This window comes from Nerophis ophidion, linkage group LG08, assembly GCF_033978795.1.
Source record: "Nerophis ophidion isolate RoL-2023_Sa linkage group LG08, RoL_Noph_v1.0, whole genome shotgun sequence".
Taxonomy (NCBI): domain Eukaryota; kingdom Metazoa; phylum Chordata; class Actinopteri; order Syngnathiformes; family Syngnathidae; genus Nerophis; species Nerophis ophidion.
The window spans coordinates 16,100,829-16,123,328 of NC_084618.1; the positions used below are offsets into that span (position 1 = coordinate 16,100,829).

At 38.1% G+C, this 22,500-nt stretch overlaps 1 protein-coding gene across 2 annotated transcripts in view; it reads left to right on the forward strand.

Moving 5' to 3' along the window:
- Positions 1 to 22,500, forward strand: part of mast4 (microtubule associated serine/threonine kinase family member 4) — a 241,142-nt gene that overhangs the window by 11,028 nt on the left and 207,614 nt on the right. For both annotated transcript variants that reach the window (XM_061907856.1, XM_061907857.1), the window contains exon 2: positions 14,756 to 14,836. In XM_061907856.1, coding sequence (XP_061763840.1) covers positions 14,756 to 14,836 — 81 coding nt within the window. The remainder of the gene's footprint in view (positions 1 to 14,755; positions 14,837 to 22,500) is intronic.

A 22,500-nucleotide genomic window follows, 5' to 3' on the forward strand; every position in this document is an offset into this window, starting at 1 on the left:
ATCGATAATGTCACCACAATAGCATCAATGACGTCACCACATAACAGCATCGATGATGTCACCAGATAATAGCATCAATGATGTCACCACATAATAGCATCGATGACGTCGCCACATAATAGCATCGATGACGTCTCCACATAATAGCATCGATGTCACCACATAATAGCATCTATGATGTCACCACAATAGCATCAATGACGTCACCACAAAACAGCATCAATGACGTCACCACATATTAGCATCAATGACGTCATCACATATTAGCATCAAAGACGTCACCACATAATAGCATCAATGACGTCACCACATAATAGCATCAATGACGTCACCACATAATAGCATCGATGACGTCACCAGATAACAGCATCGATGATGTCACCACATAACAGCATCGATGACGTCGCCACATAACAGCATCGATGACGTCGCCACATAACAGCATCGATGACGTCGCCACATAACAGCATCGATGACGTCGCCACATAACAGCATCGATGACGTCGCCACATAACAGCATCGATGACGTCGCCACATAACAGCATCGATGACGTCGCCACATAACAGCATCGATGACGTCGCCACATAACAGCATCGATGACGTCGCCACATAACGGCATCGATGACGTCGCCACATAACGGCATCGATGACGTCGCCACATAATGGCATCGATGACGTCGCCACATAATGGCATCGATGATGTCGCCACATAATGGCATCGATGACGTCGCTACATAATAGCATCGATGACGTCACCACATGACCATTGCTGGAGAAATACTACGTAGGAACACATTTACGCACTTATGAGCATTGAAACACCTCAACAGTGTACAAAACATTTTTTTTCCTGTGCATTTAAAAACCAATTAACCCGCGTCAGCAATTAAAACGTATCTTATGTGCTAATAAAATATTTGAACTCACAATTTGTAGCAGCCGTTGGACGCCGTGTACGCCAGTGGTGCCGCTCGTTGTCTGGCTTGTTCAAGTGGAAGTGGCGGCCATTTCCCCATTTCATCACCGGGACAGCTGAGCTAGCTTCCGGTGTGACCGACGTGCTCTCACAAGATGTGGTTTCTCTTTAAACATCCTTCTAGAAAATGGCCTTGCAATTATATGCAGTATCTGCCTCCTCATCAACACTCCATAGTGGATCTAACATAATAGTGAGAGTCCAGTCCATAGTGGATCTAACATAATAGTGAGAGAGTCCAGTCCATAGTGGATCTAACATAATAGTGAGAGTCCAGTCCATAGTGGATCTAACATAATAGTGTGAAAGTCCAGTCCATAGTGGATCTAACATAATAGTGAGAGTCCAGTCCATAGTGGATCTAACATAATAGTGTGTGAGTCCAGTCCATAGTGGATCTAACATAATAGTGTGAGACTCCAGTCTGTAGTGGATCTAACATAATAGTGAGAGTCCAGTCCATAGTGGATCGAACATAATAGTGTGAGTCCAGTCCATAGTGGATCTAACATAATAGTGAGAGTCCAGTCCATAGTGGATCTAAAATAACAGTGTGAGTCCAGTCCATAGTGGATCTAACATAATAGTGTGAGAGTCCAGTCCATAGTGGATCTAACATAATAGTGTGAGAGTCCAGTCCATATTGGATCAAACATAATAGTGTGAGAGTCCAGTCCATAGTGGATCTAACATAATAGTGTGAGAGTCCAGTCCATAGTGGATCTAACATAATAGTGTGAGAGTCCAGTCCATAGTGGATCTAACATAATAGTGTGAGAGTCCAGTCCATAGTGGATCTAACATAATAGTGAGAGTCCAGTCCATAGTGGATCTAACATAATAGTGAGAGTCCAGTTCATAGTGGATCCAACATAATAGTGTGAGAGTCCAGTCCATAGTGGGTCTAATGGATCTACATGGCAACAGCTGTTTCTAAAAGAAAGGGGGGTCGTAAACAGCCGTCGCCTTTGGTTACAAAACAGTTCAGAGAAGCGGCGCCTGGATGGGGTTCAGGTACTGCTTGTAGATCTCGGGTCAAGACAAAATCTTCCCGCGGATTACAATAGATCAAAGAAACCGACACCTTCATGTCGCTTCCCATCCTATGTGGTGGAGTTTTACAAGCCTATTGATTGGTGAGATCAAAGACCGCTTTTGTCTGCTCGCTGGGAACTCATTGAAACACAAAGTTGTGTGATAACTTGGATACAATTATTCTGACAATATGTATGTATATGTATGTATATATGTATGTGCGTGGATATATCCATATGTCTTCTTTTTTTTACTATTTATATTACTATATTATTGTGTATGCATCTTAGGGGATCTGCTCCTATTTTGTTGTTCCTTGAGCCTTTTCACTGTAATAATGACAATAAAACTCTACTCTATTCTGTCATGAAGACAATATGGATACTTTCAGATATTTAGGGAAAGGAAATGACTTTGTATCTTTAATTATGATGATGATGATGATTTCTGGTTCTGTCAGGCCAGCAGAGAAGGCCGCATTGTTCCTCTTTGAACTCCCGCTCAAGCCCCAAAAACCTCGGAATGTAAAAGTTCCCAATTAGCGTTCCGGCGTTTCGCAACGAAGAGATATTAGCGCGTCTTCAAGTCTCGGGTTGGCAAAAACGCGTCGGGGCACGCCGGCCATCATAAATAAAGAGGCCAATCAAGTTCCAAGATGGACAGAAGCCAGAAGACTTAGCTAAGTAAAAACATTAGTCACAGGTCTTTTTTCAGGCCTTGTGTTTTTATTTCTGCAAACAGACTGACTGGATTGGCAGCTTTTGTTTTGTTTATGGTGCAACAGCTGGAATGTACACAGCACATATAAATATCTAGTCCGTGTTTAGATGAGGTGGCCTTTTTTTCTTCTTCAGGAAACAGATGGCTGGTGGGAAAATGAGGAACTCTGGGTTATGGATCCTTCGGACAGGCCACGCCCACTCGCAAGGGTGGAGATTTCCTGAGTTATTCCATGCCAAGAACAAAACAATAAAAAAGTAGCATTATTTGATCCAATGGTGGCCTGGGGGGTGTAGGTGTGGCTGACATCTTTAATTACATCATCTGTCTGTCATGTTTCGGGTCCAGACGTGCAATGGAAATATCAACTTATTGACAACTAGTGTTTAGGGTTGCAAAGGGGTGGAAAGTTTACGGCAAATTTCTGGAAACTTTACTTAAATTTATCACGGGAAGTTAAGCTCGGGAAGTTTGGAAATATTGACCATTTTTTCAGTATTTGAAGTTGGACACCGTCAATGGGAATTAATGGGGGAAAAATAAATAGTTTTTCCATATATAAGCCGCACCCACTAAAATTTCAGAAAAATAAATATTTTTTTCCATGTTTTTAGAAAAATAAATATTTTTCCATACTTAAGACGCACCCACTAAATCTTTGGAAAAATTCATGTTTTTTTCCATATACAGGCCATACACACTATAATTTTATTTTTAAAAAAAAAGTTTTTCTATACAAAAGCCCACTAAAATAAAATATTTTTTTTCCATATTTTTAGAAAAATTAATATTTTTCCATACTTAAGATGCACCCACTAAATTTTAGAAAAGTTGGTCTTTTTTCCATGTATTGGCCACACACAAAAATTCCCCCCCAAAATAAATAGGTTTTCCATATATAAGCCGCACCCACTAAAATTTTTGAAAAATAAATATTGTTTTCCTCACCAAATTTCAGAAAAATAAATATTTTTTTCCATATATAAGCCACACCCAGTAAAATTTCAGAAAAATAAATATTTTTTCCCATATTTTTAGAAAATTGAATATTATTCCATACTTAGACACACCCACTAAACTTTAGAAAAATATTTTTTCCATATATAAGCCACACCCACTAAAATTTCAGAAAAATATTTTTTTCCATGTTTTTAGAAAAATAAACATTTTTCCATACTTAAGACGCACCCACTAAATCTTTGGAAAAAATAATGTTTTTTTCCATTTATAGGCCACACACACTAAATTTTGTAAAAAAAAAATAAATAAAAAAGTTTTTCAATATATAAGCCGCACCCACAAAAATAAAAAAAAATATTTTTTCCCCATATTTTTAGAAAAAAAAATATTTTTCCATACTTAAGATGCACCCACTAAATTTTTGAAAAGTTTATCTTTTTTCCATGTATTGGCCACACACAAAATTAAAAAATATAAATAGGTTTTCCATATATAAGCCGCACCCACTAAAATTTCAGAAAAATAAATATTTTTTTCCATGTTTTTAGAAAAATAAATATTTTTCCATACTTAAGACGCACCCACTAAATCTTTGGAAAAATTCATGTTTTTTTCCATATACAGGCCATACACACTATAATTTTATTTAAAAAAAAAAAGTTTTTCTATACAAAAGCCCACTAAAATAAAATATTTTTTTTCCATATTTTTAGAAAAATACATATTTTTCCATACTTAAGATGCACCCACTAAATTTTAGAAAAGTTGATCTTTTTCCCATGTATTGGCCACACACAAAATTTCCCTCCCAAAATAAATAGGTTTTCCATATATAAGCCGCACCCACTAACATTTTTGAAAAATAAATATTGTTTTCCTCACCAAATTTCAGAAAAAAAAATATTTTTTTCCATATACAAGCCAAACCCAGTAAAATTTCGGAAAAATAAATATTTTTTCCATATTTTTAGAAAATTTAATATATTCCATACTTAGACACACCCACTAAACTTTAGAAAAATATTTTTTCCATATATAAGCCACATCCACTAAAGTTTCAGAAAAATAAATATTTTTTTCCATGTTTTTAGAAAAATAAACATTTTTCCATACTTAAGACGCACCCACTAAATCTTTGGAAAAAATAATGTTTTTTTTCCATTTATAGGCCACACACACTAAATTTTGTAAAAAAAATAAATAGAAAAGTTTTTCAATATACAAGCCGCACCCACAAAAATAAAAAAAAAAATTTTTTCCCCCATATTTTTAGAAAAAAAAATATTTTTCCATACTTAAGATGCACCCACTAAATTTTTGAAAAGTTTATCTTTTTTCCATGTATTGGCCACACACATAATTAAAAAATATAAATAGGTTCTCCATATACAAGCCGCACCCACTAAAATTTTTGCTAAATAAATATTGTTTTCCTCACCAAATTTCAGAAAAATAAATATTTTTTTCCATATATAAGTCACACCCAGTAAAATTTCAGAAAAATAAATATTTTTTTCCATATTTTTAGAAAATTGAATGTTATTCCATACTTAGACACACCCACTAAACTTTAGGAAATATCAACTTATTGCCAACTAGTGTTTAGGGTTGCAAAGGCGTGGAAAGTTTACGGCAAATTTCTGGAAACTTTACTTAAATTTATCACGGGAAGTTAAGCTCGGGAAGTTTGGAAATATTGACCATTTTTTCAGTATTTGAAGTTGGACACCGTCAATGGGAATTATCCATCCATCCATTTTCTACCGCTTGTTCCCTTTTTTTGGGGTCGCGGGGGGCGCTGGCGCCTATCTCAGCTACAATCGGGCAGAAGGCGGGGTACACCCTGGACAAGTCGCCACCTCATCACAGGGCCAACACAGATAGACATTAATGGGGGAAAAATAAATAGTTTTTCCATATATAAGCTGCACCCACTAAAATTTCAGAAAAATAAATATTGTTTTCCATGTTTTTAAAGAAATAAATATTTTTCCATACTTAAGACGCACCCACTAAATCTTTGGAAAAATTCATGTTTTTTTCCATATACAGGCCATACACACTATAATTTTATTAAAAAAAAAAAAGTTTTTCTATACAAAAGCCCACTAAAATAAAATATTTTTTTTCCATGTTTTTTGAAAAATAAATATTTTTCCATACTTAAGATGCACCCACTAAATTTGAGAAAAGTTGATCTTTTTTCCATGTATTGGCCACACACAAAAATTCCCCCCCAAAATAAATAGGTTTTCCATATATAAGCCGCACCCACTAAAATTTTTGAAAAATAAAAATTGTTTTCCTCACCAAATTTCAGAAAAATAAATATTTTTTTCCATATATAAGCCACACCCAGTAAAATTTCAGAAAAATAAATAGTTCTTTCCATATTTTTAGAAAATTGAATATTATTCCATACTTAGACACACCCACTAAACTTTAGAAATTTTTTTTCTTCCATATATAAGCCACACCCACTAAAATTTCAGAAAAATAAATATTTTTTTCCATGTTTTTAGAAAAATAAGAATTTTTCCATACTTAAGACGCACCCACCAAATCTTTGGAAAAAATAATGTTTTTTTCCATTTATAGGCCACACACACTAAATTTTGTAAAAAAAAATAAATAAAAAAGTTTTTCAATATATAAGCCGCACCCACAAAAATAAAAAAATATATTTTTTTCCCATATTTTTAGAAAAAAAAAATATTTTTCCATACTTAAGATGCACCCACTAAATTTTTGAAAAGTTTATCTTTTTTCCATGTATTGGCCACACACAAAATTTAAAAAAAAAAAAAAAAAAAAAAAAGGTTTTCCATATATAGGCCGCACCCACTAAAATTTCTGAAAAATAAGTATTTTTTTCCATATTTTTTGAAAATGTAATATTATTCCATACTTAGACACACCCACTAAACTTTAGAAAAATATTTTTTCCATATATAAGCCACACCCACTAAAATTTCAGAAAAATAAATATTTTTTTCCATGTTTTTAGAAAAATAAATTTTTTTCCATACTTAAGACGCACCCACTAAATCTTTGGAAAAAATGTTTTTTTCCATTTATAGGCCACACGCACTAAATTTTGTAAAAAAAAATAAATAAAAAAGTTTTTCAATATATAAGCCGCACCCACAAAAATAAAAAAAAATATTTTTTTCCCATATTTTTAGAAAAAAATATATTTTTCCATACTTAAGATGCACCCACTAAATTTTTGAAAAGTTTATCTTTTTTCCATGTATTGGCCACACACAAAATTAAAAAATATAAATAGATTTTCCATATATAAGCCGCACCCACTAAAATTTTTGAAAAATAAATATTGTTTTCCTCACCAAATTTCAGAAAAATAAATATTTTTTTCCATATATAAGCCACACCCAGTAAAATTTCAGAAAAAAATATTTTTTTTTCCATATTTTTAGAAAATTTTATATTATTCCATACTTAGACACACCCACTAAACTTTAGAAAAATAATATTTTTTCCATATATAGGCCACACACATTAAATTTTATAAAATAAATAAATAGTTTTTCCATATGTAAGCCGCACCCACTAAAATTTCAGAAAAATTTATATTTTTTCTATATTTTTAGAAAAATAAATATTTTTACTTAAGACGCACCCAATAAACTTTGGAAAAATTTATCTTTTTTCCATATATAGGCCACAAACACAACATTTTTTTTAAATAAATCTTTTTTTTTCTCACCAAATTTCAGAATTTTTTTTTTTTTTTCCATAGTTTTAGAAAAATAAATATTTTTCCATACTTAAGACACACCCACTAAACTTTGGAAAAATTAATCTTTTTTCCATATGTAGGCCACACAAAATGTTATTAAAAAAAAAAAATAATGAAGCTTTTCCATATATTAAGTCACATCCACAAAAATGTTAGAAAAATAAATATTTTTTTTCCTCACCAGATTTCAGGGAAAACATTTTTTCCATATATTAGCTGCACCCAATAACATTTTTGAAAAAATATTATTTTTCATATTTTTAGAAAAATAAATATTTTTCCATACATGCACCCACTAAAATTTGGAAAAATAATATTTTTCCATATTCAGGCCACACTCACAAAATGTTATTAAAAAATCAGATAAAGTTTTTCCATGTATAAGCCGCATCCACTAAATTTTTTAGAAAAATAAATATTTTTTTTACTCACCAAATTTCAGAAAAATAAATATTTTTCCATACTTAAGACACACACAAAAATTTGAAAAAAATAATATTTTTTCCATATTTAGGCCACACACACAAAATGTTATTAAAAAAAACAACAAAGTTTTTCCATATATAAGCCGCATCCACTAAATTTTTAGAAAAATACATTTTTTTTTCCTCACCAAATTTCAGAAAAATAAATATTTTTCCATACTTAAGACGCACCCACTAAAATTTGGAAAAATTTATATTTTTTCCATATTTTGGCCACACACACCAAATGTTATTAAAAAAATAAAAAAAAGTTTTCCATATATAAGCCGCCGCATCCACTAAATTTTTTGAAAAATAAATATTTTTTTCTTCACCAAATTTCAGAAAAATAAATATTTTTCCATACTTAAGACGCACCCACTAAACTTTAGAAAAATAATATTTTTTCCATATTCAGGCCACACACATTAAATTTTATATATGAAAATTTTTTTTCATATATAAGCCGCACCCACTAAAATTTTGAAAAAATAAATATTTTTTTTCTCACCAAATTTCAGAAAAATTAATATTTTTTTCCATAGTTTTAGAAAAATAAATATTTTTCCATACGTAAGACACACCCACTAAACTTTGGAAAAATTAAACTTTTTTCCATATTTAGGCCACTCACAAAATGTTAAAAAAAAAAAAAAGGTTTTTCCATATAATCCGCACCCACATTATTTTGAAAAAATAAATATTTTTTTCCTCACCAAATTTCAGAAAAATAAATATTTTTTTCCATAAATAAGCCGCACCCACTAAAATTTCAGAAAAATTCATATTTTTTTCCATATTTTTAGAAAAATAAATATTTTGCCATACTTAAGATGCACCCACTAAACTTTGGAAAAATTTATATTTTTTCCATATTTAGGCCACACACACAAAATGTTATTAAAAATAAAATAAAAAAGTGTTTCCATATATAAGTCACATCCACAAAAATTTTAGAAAAATACATTTTTTTTTTCCCTCACCAGATTTCGGGAAAAATAATTTTTTTCTCCATAGATTAACCGCACCCACTAAAATTTTTGAAAAGCAAATATTTTTCATATTTTTAGAAAAATAAATATTTTTCCATACTTAAGACACACTAAACTTTGGAAAAATTCATCCTTTTTCCGTATTTAGGCCACACACACAAAATGTTATTAAAAACTAAAATAAAAAAGTTTTTCCATACATAAGCTGCATCCACTGAAATTTTTGAAAAATAAACTTTTTTTTCCTCACCAAATTTTAGAAAAATAAATATTTTTTCCATATTTTTAGAAAAATAAATATTTTTCCATACTTAAGATGCACCCACTAAACTTTAGAAAAAATATTTTTTTTTCCATATATAAAATTTCAGAAAAATAACACACCGTCATGCCTGTCAAAATAATAAATAATTATAGTACCGTTTTTGATTAATTAGTACCGCAATACTATAATAGTACCGGTATACCGTAGAACCCCTACTGGATATTCTCCCTACTTTGGTACAGATTGTGCAACTTGACAGGTTGAGACCAGCATTCGGTTCTGACCCAAAATATGTGAGGGCAGGAAGAGAGGACGCGGCTACTCAGTTGTGCTAAATCCGGGCCTGAACCCTGACCTTTGACCCACGTCGAGCTGAGTCAAGATTTAAAGAAGGAAAGTCTTCCGAGAACCGACCTGACGTCAGACCCCCGCCCCCGGACTCTGGCGGGCCGGGTTGCACGCCGCTTCCAGACTTAACCCGCGTGGACCAGCTAACATGAAGTCCATTCATAACGTCCATATGGTAACCATGGCTTTAGAAAATGCTTAGTCCCTGAAAACTGCGTCGTGATGTATGTTTTTTTTTTGTATCGGCCCATGTCGATAAAAAATGATATATATATTTTTTTATGACCAGGAAGAAATTATATGAAATGTAAACATTTTTATTATAAAAGATTACATCAGCCCTCAGCTATGAAGGCAGAAAGGAAATGACAACATGGCAAACAATGTCAAGAAAAGTGTAAAAGCACAAAGAACAATCAACAACATGCTCTCAAAGTCAAAGGAATATGCCAGACATGCTTCAGGAAGTAGTGCAAAGTGTGGAAATGTAAACAACTCTTTTACGAGCAGTGCTCTAAAGGGTGAGCGGGGCTAAGGCGGCTTTGGTGGTCCAGCAGCATTTGTCAGACCACACAAAGCACACACAATCTGGTTTTCTTGCCCTTAAGTGACACAGAACCACATTGGAGCCACATTGGGGCCTCATTGGAGCCACATTGGGGCCTCATTGGAGCCACTTTGGGGCCTCATTGGATCCACATTGGGGCCATTTAGGGGCCTCATTAGAGCTATATTTGGGCCTCATTGGGGCCTCATTTGGGCCAAATTGGAGCCACATTTGGGCCAAATTGGAGCCACATTTGGGCCACATTGGTCCACATTGGGGCCACATTGGGGCCACATTGGAGCCACTTTGGGACCTCATTGAAGCCATATTGGGGCCTCATTGAAGCCACATTGGGGCCACATTGAAGTCACATTGGGGCCACATTGGGGCCACATTGAAGTCACATTGGGGCCTCATTGGAGCCACATTGGGGCCTCATTGGAGCCACTTTGGGGCCTCATTGGATCCACATTGGGGCCATTTTGGGGCCTCATTAGATCTATATTTGGGCCTCATTGGGGCCTCATTTGGGCCTCATTTGGGCCGAATTGGAGCCACATTTGGGCCACATTTGGGCCACATTGGGGCCACATTGGGGCCACATTGGGGCCACATTGGATCCACTTTGGGACCTCATTGAAGCCATATTGGGGCCACATTGAAGTCACATTGGGGCCACATTGAAGTCACATTGGGGCCTCATTGGAGCCACATTGGGGCCTCATTGGAGCCACATTGGAGTCACACTGGGGACTCATTGGGGCCTAATTGGAGCTACATTTGGGCCACTTTGGGGCCTCATTAGAGCTACATTTGGGCCACATTGGGGCCACATTGGGGCCTCATTAGAACTATAATTGGGCCTCATTGGGGCCACATTTGGGCCACATTTGGGGCCACATTGGAGCCACTTTGGGACCTCATTGAAGCCATATTGGGGCCTCATTGGAGCCATTTTGGGGCCACAGTGAAGTCACATTGGGGCCACATTGAAGTCACATTGGGGCCACATTGAAGTCACATTGGGGCCACATTGAAGTCACATTGGGGCCACATTGAAGTCACATTGGGGTCACATTGAAGTCACATTGGGGCCTCATTGGAGTCACATTGGGGCCTCATTGGAGTCACATTGGGGCCTCATTGGAGTCTCATTGGGGCCTCATTGGAGTCTCATTGGGGCCTCATTGGAGTCACATTGGGGCCTCATTGGAGTCACATTGGGGCCTCATTGGAGCCACATTGAGGCCACATTGGAGCCACACTGGGGACTCATTGGGGCCTAATTGGAGCTACATTTGGGCCACATTAGGGCCACTTTGGGGCCTCATTAGAGCTATATTTGGGCCTCATTGGGGCCTCATTTGGGCCACATTGGAGCCACTTTGGGGCCACATTTGGGCCACATTGGAGCCGCTTTGGGACCTCATTGAAGCCATATTGGGGCCATATTGGGGCCACATTGAAGTCACATTGGGGCCACATTGAAGTCACATTGGGGCCACCTTGGGGCCTCATTGGGGCCACCTTGGGGCCTCATTGGGGCCACTTTGGGGCCTCATTGGAGCCACTTTGGGGCCTCATTGGAGCCACTTTGGGGCCTAATTGGAGCTACATTTGGGCCACATTGGGGCCTCACTGGAGCTACATTTAGGCCACATTGGCGCCTCATTTTGGCCACATTGGGCCTCATTGGAACTACACTGGGGCCTCATTAGAGCCACATGGAGCCACATTGGGGCCTAATAGGGGCTACATTTGGGCCACATTGGGGCCTCATTTTGACCTCATTCGGGCCTCTTTGCAGCCAGACTGTGGCTGCAAAGAGTCCACATTGGAGCCTCATTGGGGCCACATTGAAGTCACATTGGCCTCATTGGGGCCACATAGAAGTCACATTGTGCCTCATTGGGGCCTCATTGGAGCTACATTTTGGCCACATTTGGGCCTCATTGGAGCCACATTTTGGCCACATTTGAGCCACATTTGATCTTCATTGGAGCCACATTGGAGCTACATTTGGGCCACATTGGGGCCTCATTTTGGCCACATTGTGGCCACGTTGGGACCACATTAGGGCCTAATTAGAGCCGCATTGGGGCCTCATTGGAGCTACATTTAGGCCACATTGGGGTCTCGTTGGAGCTGCATTGGGGTCACATTGGGGCCTCATTAGAGACAAATTTGGGCTTCATTGGAGCTACATTTGGGCCACATCGGGGCCCTCATTAGAGACACATTGGGGCCCCATTGCGGCCACATTGGGGCTACATTGGGACCACTTCGGTGCCACATTGGGGCCTCATTTGTGCTACATTTGGGCCACATTGGGGCCACGTTGGAGCTACATTTAGGCCACATTGGGGCCACATTTGGGCCTCATTGGGGCCACATTGGAGCCACACTGGGGCCCTCATTAGAGCCACATTGGGGCCTAATTGGAACTACATTTGGGCCACATTGGGGCCTCTTTGGAGCCTCATTGGAGCCACATTGGGGCCTCTTTGGAGCCTCTTTGGAGCCACATTGGGGCCTCTCTGGAGCCACATTGGGGCCTCTTTGGAGCCTCATTGGAGCCACATTGGGGCCTCTTTGGAGCCACATTGGGGCCTCTTTGGAGCCTCATTGGAGCCACATTGGGGCGTCTTTGGAGCCTCATTGGAGCCACATTGGGGCCTCTTTGGAGCCACATTGGGGCCTCTTTGGAGCCTCATTGGAGCCTCTTTGGAGCCTCATTGGAGCCACATTGGGGCATCTTTGGAGCCTCATTGGAGCCACATTGGGGCCTCTTTGGAGCCACATTGGGGCCTCTTTGGAGCCTCATTGGAGCCACATTGGGGCCTCTTTGGAGCCTCATTGGAGCCACATTGGGGCCTCTTTGGAGCCACATTGGGGCCTCTTTGGAGCCAAATTGGAGCCACATTGAAGCCTTATTGGAGCTACATCAGGATCTATGCGTGTTTATAATAGTCTGATAAAGATCACATTTTTCTTGCAGTGTAAACATAGTCCACGGTCCCTTAAAAAAAAAAAAAAAAAAAACTGTAAAAAAATCCAAGATGGTGCCAAACTTTCCAAGATACTTTTCCTCTTTGATCCACACTTTCTTCATTTTCACTTTCTCTTCTCACTCCATGCAAAGAATCCACAGTGAGACAACCGAACGTGATAATCGATCCTGTCACCTGATTGGCTGATCACTTCCTTCACCTTGTGTCCGTGCAACCAACCTTGCTTTGCTTTCTTCCCATGAGCAAGAAACCAAAACAACGCAACTATTAATCGAATAACTGTTTTTATTGTTATTGATTACGTGTCTGCCGCGACACTTATTGATACCATGTTATGTATTATATGTTGATGCCCACCTCCAGCTTGTGGAGCTGCTTCTAGAAAGGCTGAAAGGCAGGATTTTCAAGTTTGCAAAAGCGTGTTGGTTTTAAAGTAAAGTAAACAAGCCCCTTCATGCCAGCAGGGTGTGTTTGTTGACTTCATGGGCGGGGCTTCTCCGTTGATCCCAGTCCCAACATTTTCACCAACGGAGTGTTAATGCAGCTGGAACCAGTCAATGCGTCCGTAGGGATTTTAGAAATGTTTTCTCGTGTGCACGTTTCGGAACGGTAATTTTTAGCTTCCGTGAGAACCTCTTTAAAGGTTTTTGATCACTGAAGTATCAAGCAGCTAAACGTGGATAAGTGTAAAGAGTTGTTTACATTTTCCCATCATGCACTCTGATGGATTTAAATGGGTGGAGTTTTAAAATTTTTGTATGGTGTCTGGATGCTTTTCATAATATCCACAAGGTTCAGTGAGCTTGAACACATTTTTTTATTACATTTAAAAAAATGTATTTATTATAATTTAAAAAAATAATAATTTAGAATTATAGTTTTTTAATTGCTTTATTTAGTTTCCTATGATACAGTACTGAGTCTTTCATTTATTTAGTACAATTTCCCTTTTTTATCTATTATTTGTGCTGTCGGGTTCAAACACCAAACTATTTATTAAACAAGAGAAGAAGCAAGGATTTAAGCATAGACAGGATTGAATTTAGCTCATGAGGAGAGCGCGTGTGGACCTGCACCCCGCCGCTCTGAGGAACAAGCCCTGCACGCCTCTTCATTTATTTGGGTAGCTGCTTGTAAGGGGAGGAGGTCATAAACTGCTGCTGCACTGGGTCATAAACAGTTCAAACAAAACGGTGCTTGGAGCGGTGTCGGGTTTTCCTCCTCTCCTCGTGGCTTTCGGGTCTTTCCTTTGGCAGTCCAGTAGATCAAAAAAAATAATCTAATAATCAAATGCATATGCATTTCGATTAATCGTGATTAATCACAGGTTATTAGCCACATGCATAATGTAAACTAACTTTAACAAAGCGGCCCTTACTGCGACGTGGCCCTCGATGAAAATGAGAACAAGACTGTTGACCGACTGTCTAGAAGTAACGTGTCTCCTTCACCCGTTATTTTTGCAGATTTACGCTTTTTTTTTTTTGGTATAAAATAGAAAAACTGCAAATCGAATCGCAATTTTGAAGAGACAAATCCCCCATTTTTAGCTCCAAAATGTGGGCGGGGCCTGCATCGTCAAGCTGTTGTTGGCTACCGATTACTGCAGTCAATTTCATTTGGGTTTTGGTGGAGCACATTTAAAAGACTCAAGGTCATCTTTCATCCCCTAGGGGGGAAAGACTGAATCAGAACCTGCGAAAAAACGGAGAAAGAAGAGCACACCCGGCGTTCAAAAACGAGAGAAAAAGAAGGTAAGCCGCTGGCGTTGTACCATACCCAAAAGCAGTGAAGTTGTGTAAATAGTAAACAAATACAATACAATGATTTGCTAACCCTTTTCAATTTATATTCTATTGAATATACTGCAAGGATAAGACCATCCGGATGGTTCTATTCCTCTTTCCACTTTGCATCAGTCCATCTTAGATCAGCTCTGGCCCAACGAAGCCGGCGGCATTTCTGGGTGTTGTTGATAAATGGCTGTGGCTTTGCATAGTAGAGTTTTAACTTGCACTTACAGATGTAGCGACCAACTGTAGTTACTGACAGTAGGTTTTCTGAAGTGTTCCTGAGCTCATGTGGTGATATCCTTTACACACTGTCGCTTTTTAATGCAGAACCGCCTTTTTTTTTCCATCATCACCGGCATTTGAGCGACGCGTTCAATCGATATCGAGGTTTTAATTAGTCCGATAAATTACCGCCAGAGGTTATGTGTTTTTTTTTTCTTCCTCCATCGTCACCGGCATTTGAGCGACGTGGCCAATCAACATCAAAGGTTTTAATTAGTGTAATAAATAACCGGTAGAGGTTATGTATTTTTTTTTTGTCCATCGTCACCGGCATTTGAGCGATGCGGTCAATCGATATTGAGGTTTTAATTAGTCCGATAAATAAGCGCCAGAGGTTGCGTAGTTTTTTTTTTCTTTCTCCATCGTCACCGGCATTTGAGCGACCTGGCCAATCGACATCAAGTTTTTCATTAGTCCGATAAATAACCGCCAGAGGTTACGTTTTTGTTTTTTTCTATGTCGTCACCGCCATTTGAGCGACGTGGTCAATCGACATCAAAGGTTTTAATTAGTGTGATAAATAACCGGTAGAAGTTATGTAATTTTTTTTTTTTCTCCATCGTCATCGGCATTTGAGCGATGCGGTCAATCTATATTGAGGTTTCAATTAGTCCGATAAATAACCGCCAGAGGTTACGTAGTTTTTTTTTTCTTTCTGCATTGTCACCGGCATTTGAGCGACGTGGCCAATCGACATCAATGTTTTAATTAGTCCAATAAATAACCGCCAGAGGTTACGTTTTTGTTTTTTTTCTATGTCGTCACCGCCATTTGAGCGACGTGGCCAATCGACATCGAGGTTTTAAGTAGTCCGATAAATAACCGGCAGAGGTTATGTAGTTTTTTTTTCTTTCTCCATCGTCACCGGCATTTGAGCGACGTGGCCAATCGACATCGAGGTTTTAAGTAGTCCAATAAATAACCGCCAGCGGTAACGTTTTTTTTTCCCCATCATCACCGGCATTTGAGCGACGTGGCCAATCGACATCGAGGTTTTAAGTAGTCCGATAAATAACCGGCAGTGGTAATGTTTTTTATGTTTTTTTTTTCCCATCGTCACCGGCATTTGAGCGATGTGGGCAATTGACATCGAGGTTTTAATTAGTCCGATAAATAACCGGCAGAGGTTAAGTTTTTTTTTTTTTTTTTTTTTTTTCCCCATCATCACTGGCATTTGAGCGACGTGGCCAATCGACTTCGAGGTTTTAATTAGTCCGATAAATAACCGGCAGAGGTTACGTTTTTTTTTTTTTTTTTTTTTTTCCCCATCATCACTGGCATTTGAGCGACGTGGCCAATCGACTTCGAGGTTTTAATTAGTCCGATAAATAACCGGCAGAGGTTACGTGTTTGTTTTTTTTCAATGTCGTCACCGGCATTTGAGCGACGCGGTCAATCGACATCGAGGTTTTAATTAGTCCGATAAATAACCGGCAGGCGTTAATTTTTTTTTTTTTTTCCATCGTCACCGCCATTTGAGCGACGTGGCCAATCAACTTTGAGGTTTTAAGTAGTCCCATAAGTAACCGGTAGAGATTATGTGATTTTTTTTTTCTTTCTCCATCGTCACCGGCATTTGAGTGACGTGGCCAATCGACGTCATGTTTTTTATTAGTTTGATAAATAACCGCCAGAGGTTATGGAGTTTTTTTTTTTTTTTTCATCATCACCGGCATTTAAGCGACGTGGCCAATCGGCATCAAGTTTTTCATTAGTCCGATAAATAACCGTAAGAGGTTCCGTTTTTTGGGGGGGTTTTTTCCCCATCATCACCGCCATTTGAGCGACGCGGTCAATCGACATCGAGGTTTTAATTAGTCCGATAAATAACCGCCAGAGGTTACGTAGTTTTTTTTTTCTTTCTGCATCGTCACCGGCATTTGAGCGACGTGGCCAATTGACATCAATGTTTTAATTAGTCCAATAAATAACCGCCAGAGGCTACGTTTTTTTTTTTTTTCTATGTCGTCACCGCCATTTGAGCGACGTGGCCAATCGACATCGAGGTTTTAAGTAGTCCGATAAATAACCGGCAGCGGTAACGTTTTTATTTTGTTTTTTTTCCATCGTCACCGGCATTTGAGCGACGTGGCCAATCGACATCGAGGTTTTAAGTAGTCCGATAAATAACCGGCAACGGTAACGTTTTTATTTAGTTTTTTTTCCATCGTCACCGGCATTTGAGCGACGTGGCCAATCGACATCGAGGTTTTAAGTAGTCCGATAAATAACCGGCAGCGGTAACGTTTTTATTTTGTTTTTTTTCCATCGTCACCGGCATTTGAGCGACGTGGCCAATCGACATCAAGGTTTTGATTCGTGCGATAAATAACCGGCAGGCGTTACGTAGTTTTTTTGTTGTTTTTTTTTCCATCGTCACCGGCATTTGAGCGACATGGCAAATCGACATCGAGGTTTTAGTAGTCCGATAAATAACCACCAGCGGTAACGTTTTTTTTGTTTTTTTTCTCCATCGTCACCGGCATTTGAGCGACGTGGCCAATCGACATCGAGGTTTTAATTAGTCCGATAAATAACCGCCAGCTGTAACGTTTTTTTTTTTTTTTTTCTATCGTCACCACCATTTGAGCGACGTGGCAAATCGACATCGAGGTTTTAAGTAGTCCCATAAATAACCACCAGCTGTAACGTTTTTTGGTTTGTTTTTTTTCCATCATCACCGGCATTTGAGCGACGTGGCCAATCGACATCGAGGTTTTAAGTAGTCCGATAAATAACCGCCAGCGGTAACGGTTTTTTTTTGTTTTTTTTCCATCGTCACCGGCATTTGAGCGACGTGGCCAATCGACATCAAGGTTTTAAGTAGTCCGATAAATAACCGCCAGCGGTAACGTTATTTTTTCCCCATCATCACCGGCATTTGACCGACGTGGCCAATCGACTTCGAGGTTTTAATTAGTCCGATAAATAACCGCCAGCGGTAATGTTTTTTTTTTTTTTTTTTTTCACATCGTCACCGCCATTTGAGCGACGTGGCCTATCGACATCAAGGTTTTGATTCGTGCGATAAATAACCAACAGGCGTTACGTAGTTTTTTGGTTTTTTTTTCCATCGTCACCGGCATTTGAGCGACGTGGCAATTCGACATTGAGGTTTTAATTAGTCCGATAAATAACCGGCAGAGGTTACGTTTTTGTTTTTTTCAATGTCGTCACCGGCATTTGAGCGACGTGGCCAATCGACATCAAGGTTTTGATTCGTGTGATAAATAACCGACAGGCGTTACGTAGTCTTTTTTTTTTTTTTCCATCGTCACCGGCATTTGAGCGACGTGGCCAATCGACATCGAGGTTTTAAGTAGTTCGATAAATAACCGCCAGCAGTAACGTTTTGTTTTTTTGTTTTTCTTCCCCATCATCACCGCCATTTGAGCGACGTGGCCAATCAGAATTGTTGACTCTGCCGATTGTTCGTCCCCGGCTTCAAACAGGGAGAATGAGGTCTCACTCTGCAGAATCAGCTGAACGCAGTGAGCCCTCTTTTCACTCATTCACAATCCTTGGGCTTGAAACACAAACTACACCTGCGCGCCTTTATCAGTCCCGTGCAGTGCGAGCGATAAGGCGGCGCTCCAATCATTTACATCCTGGCAGCCAGCGCTCAACACAAAGCACGCAGAGCTCGTTGTCCAGCACATGATGTCAGTTTGTCTGAGATGCACGTGACACGGGGGAGGGGGTTGGGGGGGGGGGACAAAAGAAAAACGTGGCAGGATGCTTGTTTAGCGAAGCAGGATGGTCACACCTCCACAGCGGGCGAGTAGTTTGATGCTCCTTGGCGTCCCCGCGGAGAAGCGTAAACAATGTGGTTGTTGACATGCTGGTGGAGCGTGCACTTTCAACTTTGCTCCTTTTTAGTGCTGCACGGGCTCATCCAGGGCCACCAAGTCCCAGCATGAGGGAAGTTGACCAAGGATTATTTGGTCATGACATTTGATTTTTTTAGTGTAACATTTAAAAATGAGTTTGCAAGACATTAGACGGCAGTCCTGTAGAGCAGGGGTCACCAACGCGGGGCCCGTAAGGACCAGATGAGTCGCCCGCTGGCCTGTTCTAAAAATAGCTCAAATAGCAGCACTTACCAGTGAGCTGCCTCTATTTTTTTTTTTTTTACTAGAAAGCTGGTTTCATTTTTAATTCTAAGAGAGACAAAACTCAAATAGAATTTGAAAATCCAAGAAAATATTTTAAAGACTTGGTCTTCACTTGTTTAAATAAATGTATTTATTTTTTTTACTTTCAATCAATCAATCAATGTTTACTTATATAGCCCTAAATCACTAGTGTCTCAAAGGGCTGCACAAACCACTACGACATCCTCGGTAGGCCCACATAAGGGCAAGGAAAAACTCTCACCCAGTGGGACGTCGGTGACAATGATGACTATGAGAACCTTGGAGAGGAGGAAAGCAATGGATGTCGAGCGGGTCTAAAATGATACTGTGAAAGTTCAATCCATAATGGATCCAACACAGTCGCGAGAGTCCAGTCCAAAGCGGATCCAACACAGCAGCGAGAGTCCCGTTCACAGCGGAGCCAGCAGGAAACCATCCCAAGCGGAGGCGGATCAGCAGCGCAGAGATGTCCCCAGCCGATACACAGGCAAGCAGTACATGGCCACCGGATCGGACCGGACCACCTCCACAAGGGAGAGTGGGACATAGAAGAAAAAGAAAAGAAACGGCAGATCAACTGGTCTAAAAAGGGAGTCTATTTAAAGGCTAGAGTATACAAATGAGTTTTAAGGTGAGACTTAAATGCTTCTTATAACTTTCAGAAAGACAATTTTAGTGAAAAAATACAACTTTAAAAATGATTTTAGTATTTTTAAACACATACTTTTTTACCTTTTAAATTCCTTCCTTTTCTTTCCTGAAAATTTGAATCAATGTTAACATAAATTAATTTTTTTATTGTAAAGAATAATAAAAACATTTTGATTTAATTCTTCGTTTTAGCTTCTGTTTTTTCGACGAAGAATATTTGTGAAATATTTCTTCAAATTTATGATAAAAATTAAAAATAAATATTCTGGCAACTCTAGAAAATCTTTAGAATCAAATTTAAATCTTATTTCAAAGTCTTTTGAATTTCTTTTAAAAATGTTGTTCTGGAAAATCTAGAAGCAATAATGATTTGTCTTTGTTAGAAATATAGCTTGGTCCAATTTGTTATATATTCTAACAAAGTGCAGATTGGGTTTTAACCTATTTAAAACATGTCATCAACATTCTAAAATTAATCTTAATCAGGAAAAATGACTAAGGATGTTCCATAAAATCTTTTTTTAATTTTTTCAAAAAGATTCAAATTAGCTAGTTTTTCTCTTCTTTTTTTCGGTTGAATTTTGAATTTTAAAAAGTCGAATTTGGAGATAAACTATGTTTCAAAATTTAATTTTCATTTTTTTCCCCTGTTTTCTCCTCTTTTAAACCGTTCAATTAAGTGTTTTTTTTCATTATTTATTCTCTACAAAAAACCTTCCGTAAAAGGAAAAAAAATGTACGACAGAATGACTGACAGAAATACCCTTTTTAAAAATATATATATAGATTTATGTATTAAAGGTAAATTGAGCAAATTGGCTATTTCTGGCAATTTATTGAAGTGTGTATCAAACTGGTAGCCCTTTGCATTAATCAGTACCCAAGAAGCAGCTCTTTGTTTCAAAAAGGTTGCTGACCCCTGCTGTACAGGCTGTGTTATCTAACAAGGAAGTAGCTTTGTTGTTGATGCTGAATGTTTTATGTTGTGCCCTACAAAGTGTTTATACTGTAAGTATTGTCACAATTATTATTACTATTACAGTAAAAAGTTAAAATTGCTAATGCTAATTAGTCGGGCTGTGCATCTTTGGGTATCACACGATTTGACTCGATTCTCGGGGGTAACAAATCGATTCGCCATTGAATATCTATTCAAAACCATTCTCGATTCAAAATCAATACTTTTAAAACAAATCGGGGCCCAGTTGTTTTCTGATGACATTTGCAAGACATTAGACGGCAGTACTGTATAGCCTGTGTTATCCAACAAGGAAGTAGCTTTGTCCTTGAAGCGGAATGTGTTATGTTGCGCCCTAAAAAGTGTTTAAAGTTTAGGTATTGTCGCAATTAGTTTTGTTTTTATATAGCCCTATAGGTGTTAAAATTAGAGTAAAAAGTTAAAATTGCTAATACTAATTAGTCGGGCTGTGGATCTTTGGATACCACACAATTTGATTCGATTCTTGGGGGTAACGATTCGATTCACTAACGATTATCGATTCAATATCATTACTTTTTTTAATAACCTTGGGGCCCAGGTGTTTTCTGATGACATTTGCAAGACATTAAATGGCAGTACTGTATAGGTTGGGTTATTTAACTAGGAAGTAGCTTCGTCCTTGAAGCGGAATGTGTTATGTTGCATCCTACAAAGTGTTTGTACTCTAAGTACTGTTTATTTGCTTGTAACGTGCATCTTAGCTGGAATTTTCATGAGCAAATTTGGAGGTGTTATAAATATATATATGTATGTATGTGTGTAATATATATAAGTATGTATGTATATATGTATGTATGTAAAAATATATATATGTATATGGATGTATGTGTGTAATATATATATAAGTATGTATGTATATATGTATGTATGTGTGAAGGGGCTGGGTGGGTGTAAGGAACAGTGTAATTTGGCCTGTCGCCACCATCACGTCTCCATCACACCACAACCTGGGGGGTGGGGGCCAATAGACTACAGACTGTGGTGAAGTAGGCCGGCTTCGTCGCGTGAAAAAGCCTACAATTTTTGATTGTGTTTTCCACTCCGCATGCTGAGTGGCAATATACAATATATATCTCGATATTTTTTCCGTAAAGTAAAAACAAAACATAAGAGAGTCCTAGTTACCTGAGATACTAAGTATGCCATTATTTTGACTTAGTAGTAGTAGACAAAACAAATACTAAGTCAAATTAATGACTTACTGTAAATAAGCGTTTTCAAAAAGCTTTTGAAAAAGAGTTAATTTTATTATTTAGTGGGTGCAGCTTACATACATACTGGTGCATCGAATATTCCGTAAAATACGGTACATTAGCATCAAGCTAGTGAATTTTTGGCAAAGTGGAACTTTTCTGATGTTGTGTTTTTGGAGTCCATTTTAATTTGTTGGCACTGAAAATTGCAACAGGCTTACATACTTTGCATTACCTTTTGCATTATATTCATTTATATTATTATGTATTGTCGACCTGGTACTTTATTTTTATCAAATGTCATTGCCTGAAAAAAATGAATAACATTTGAAAAAAATAAACCGAGAGGTATTTTGGCTGGGT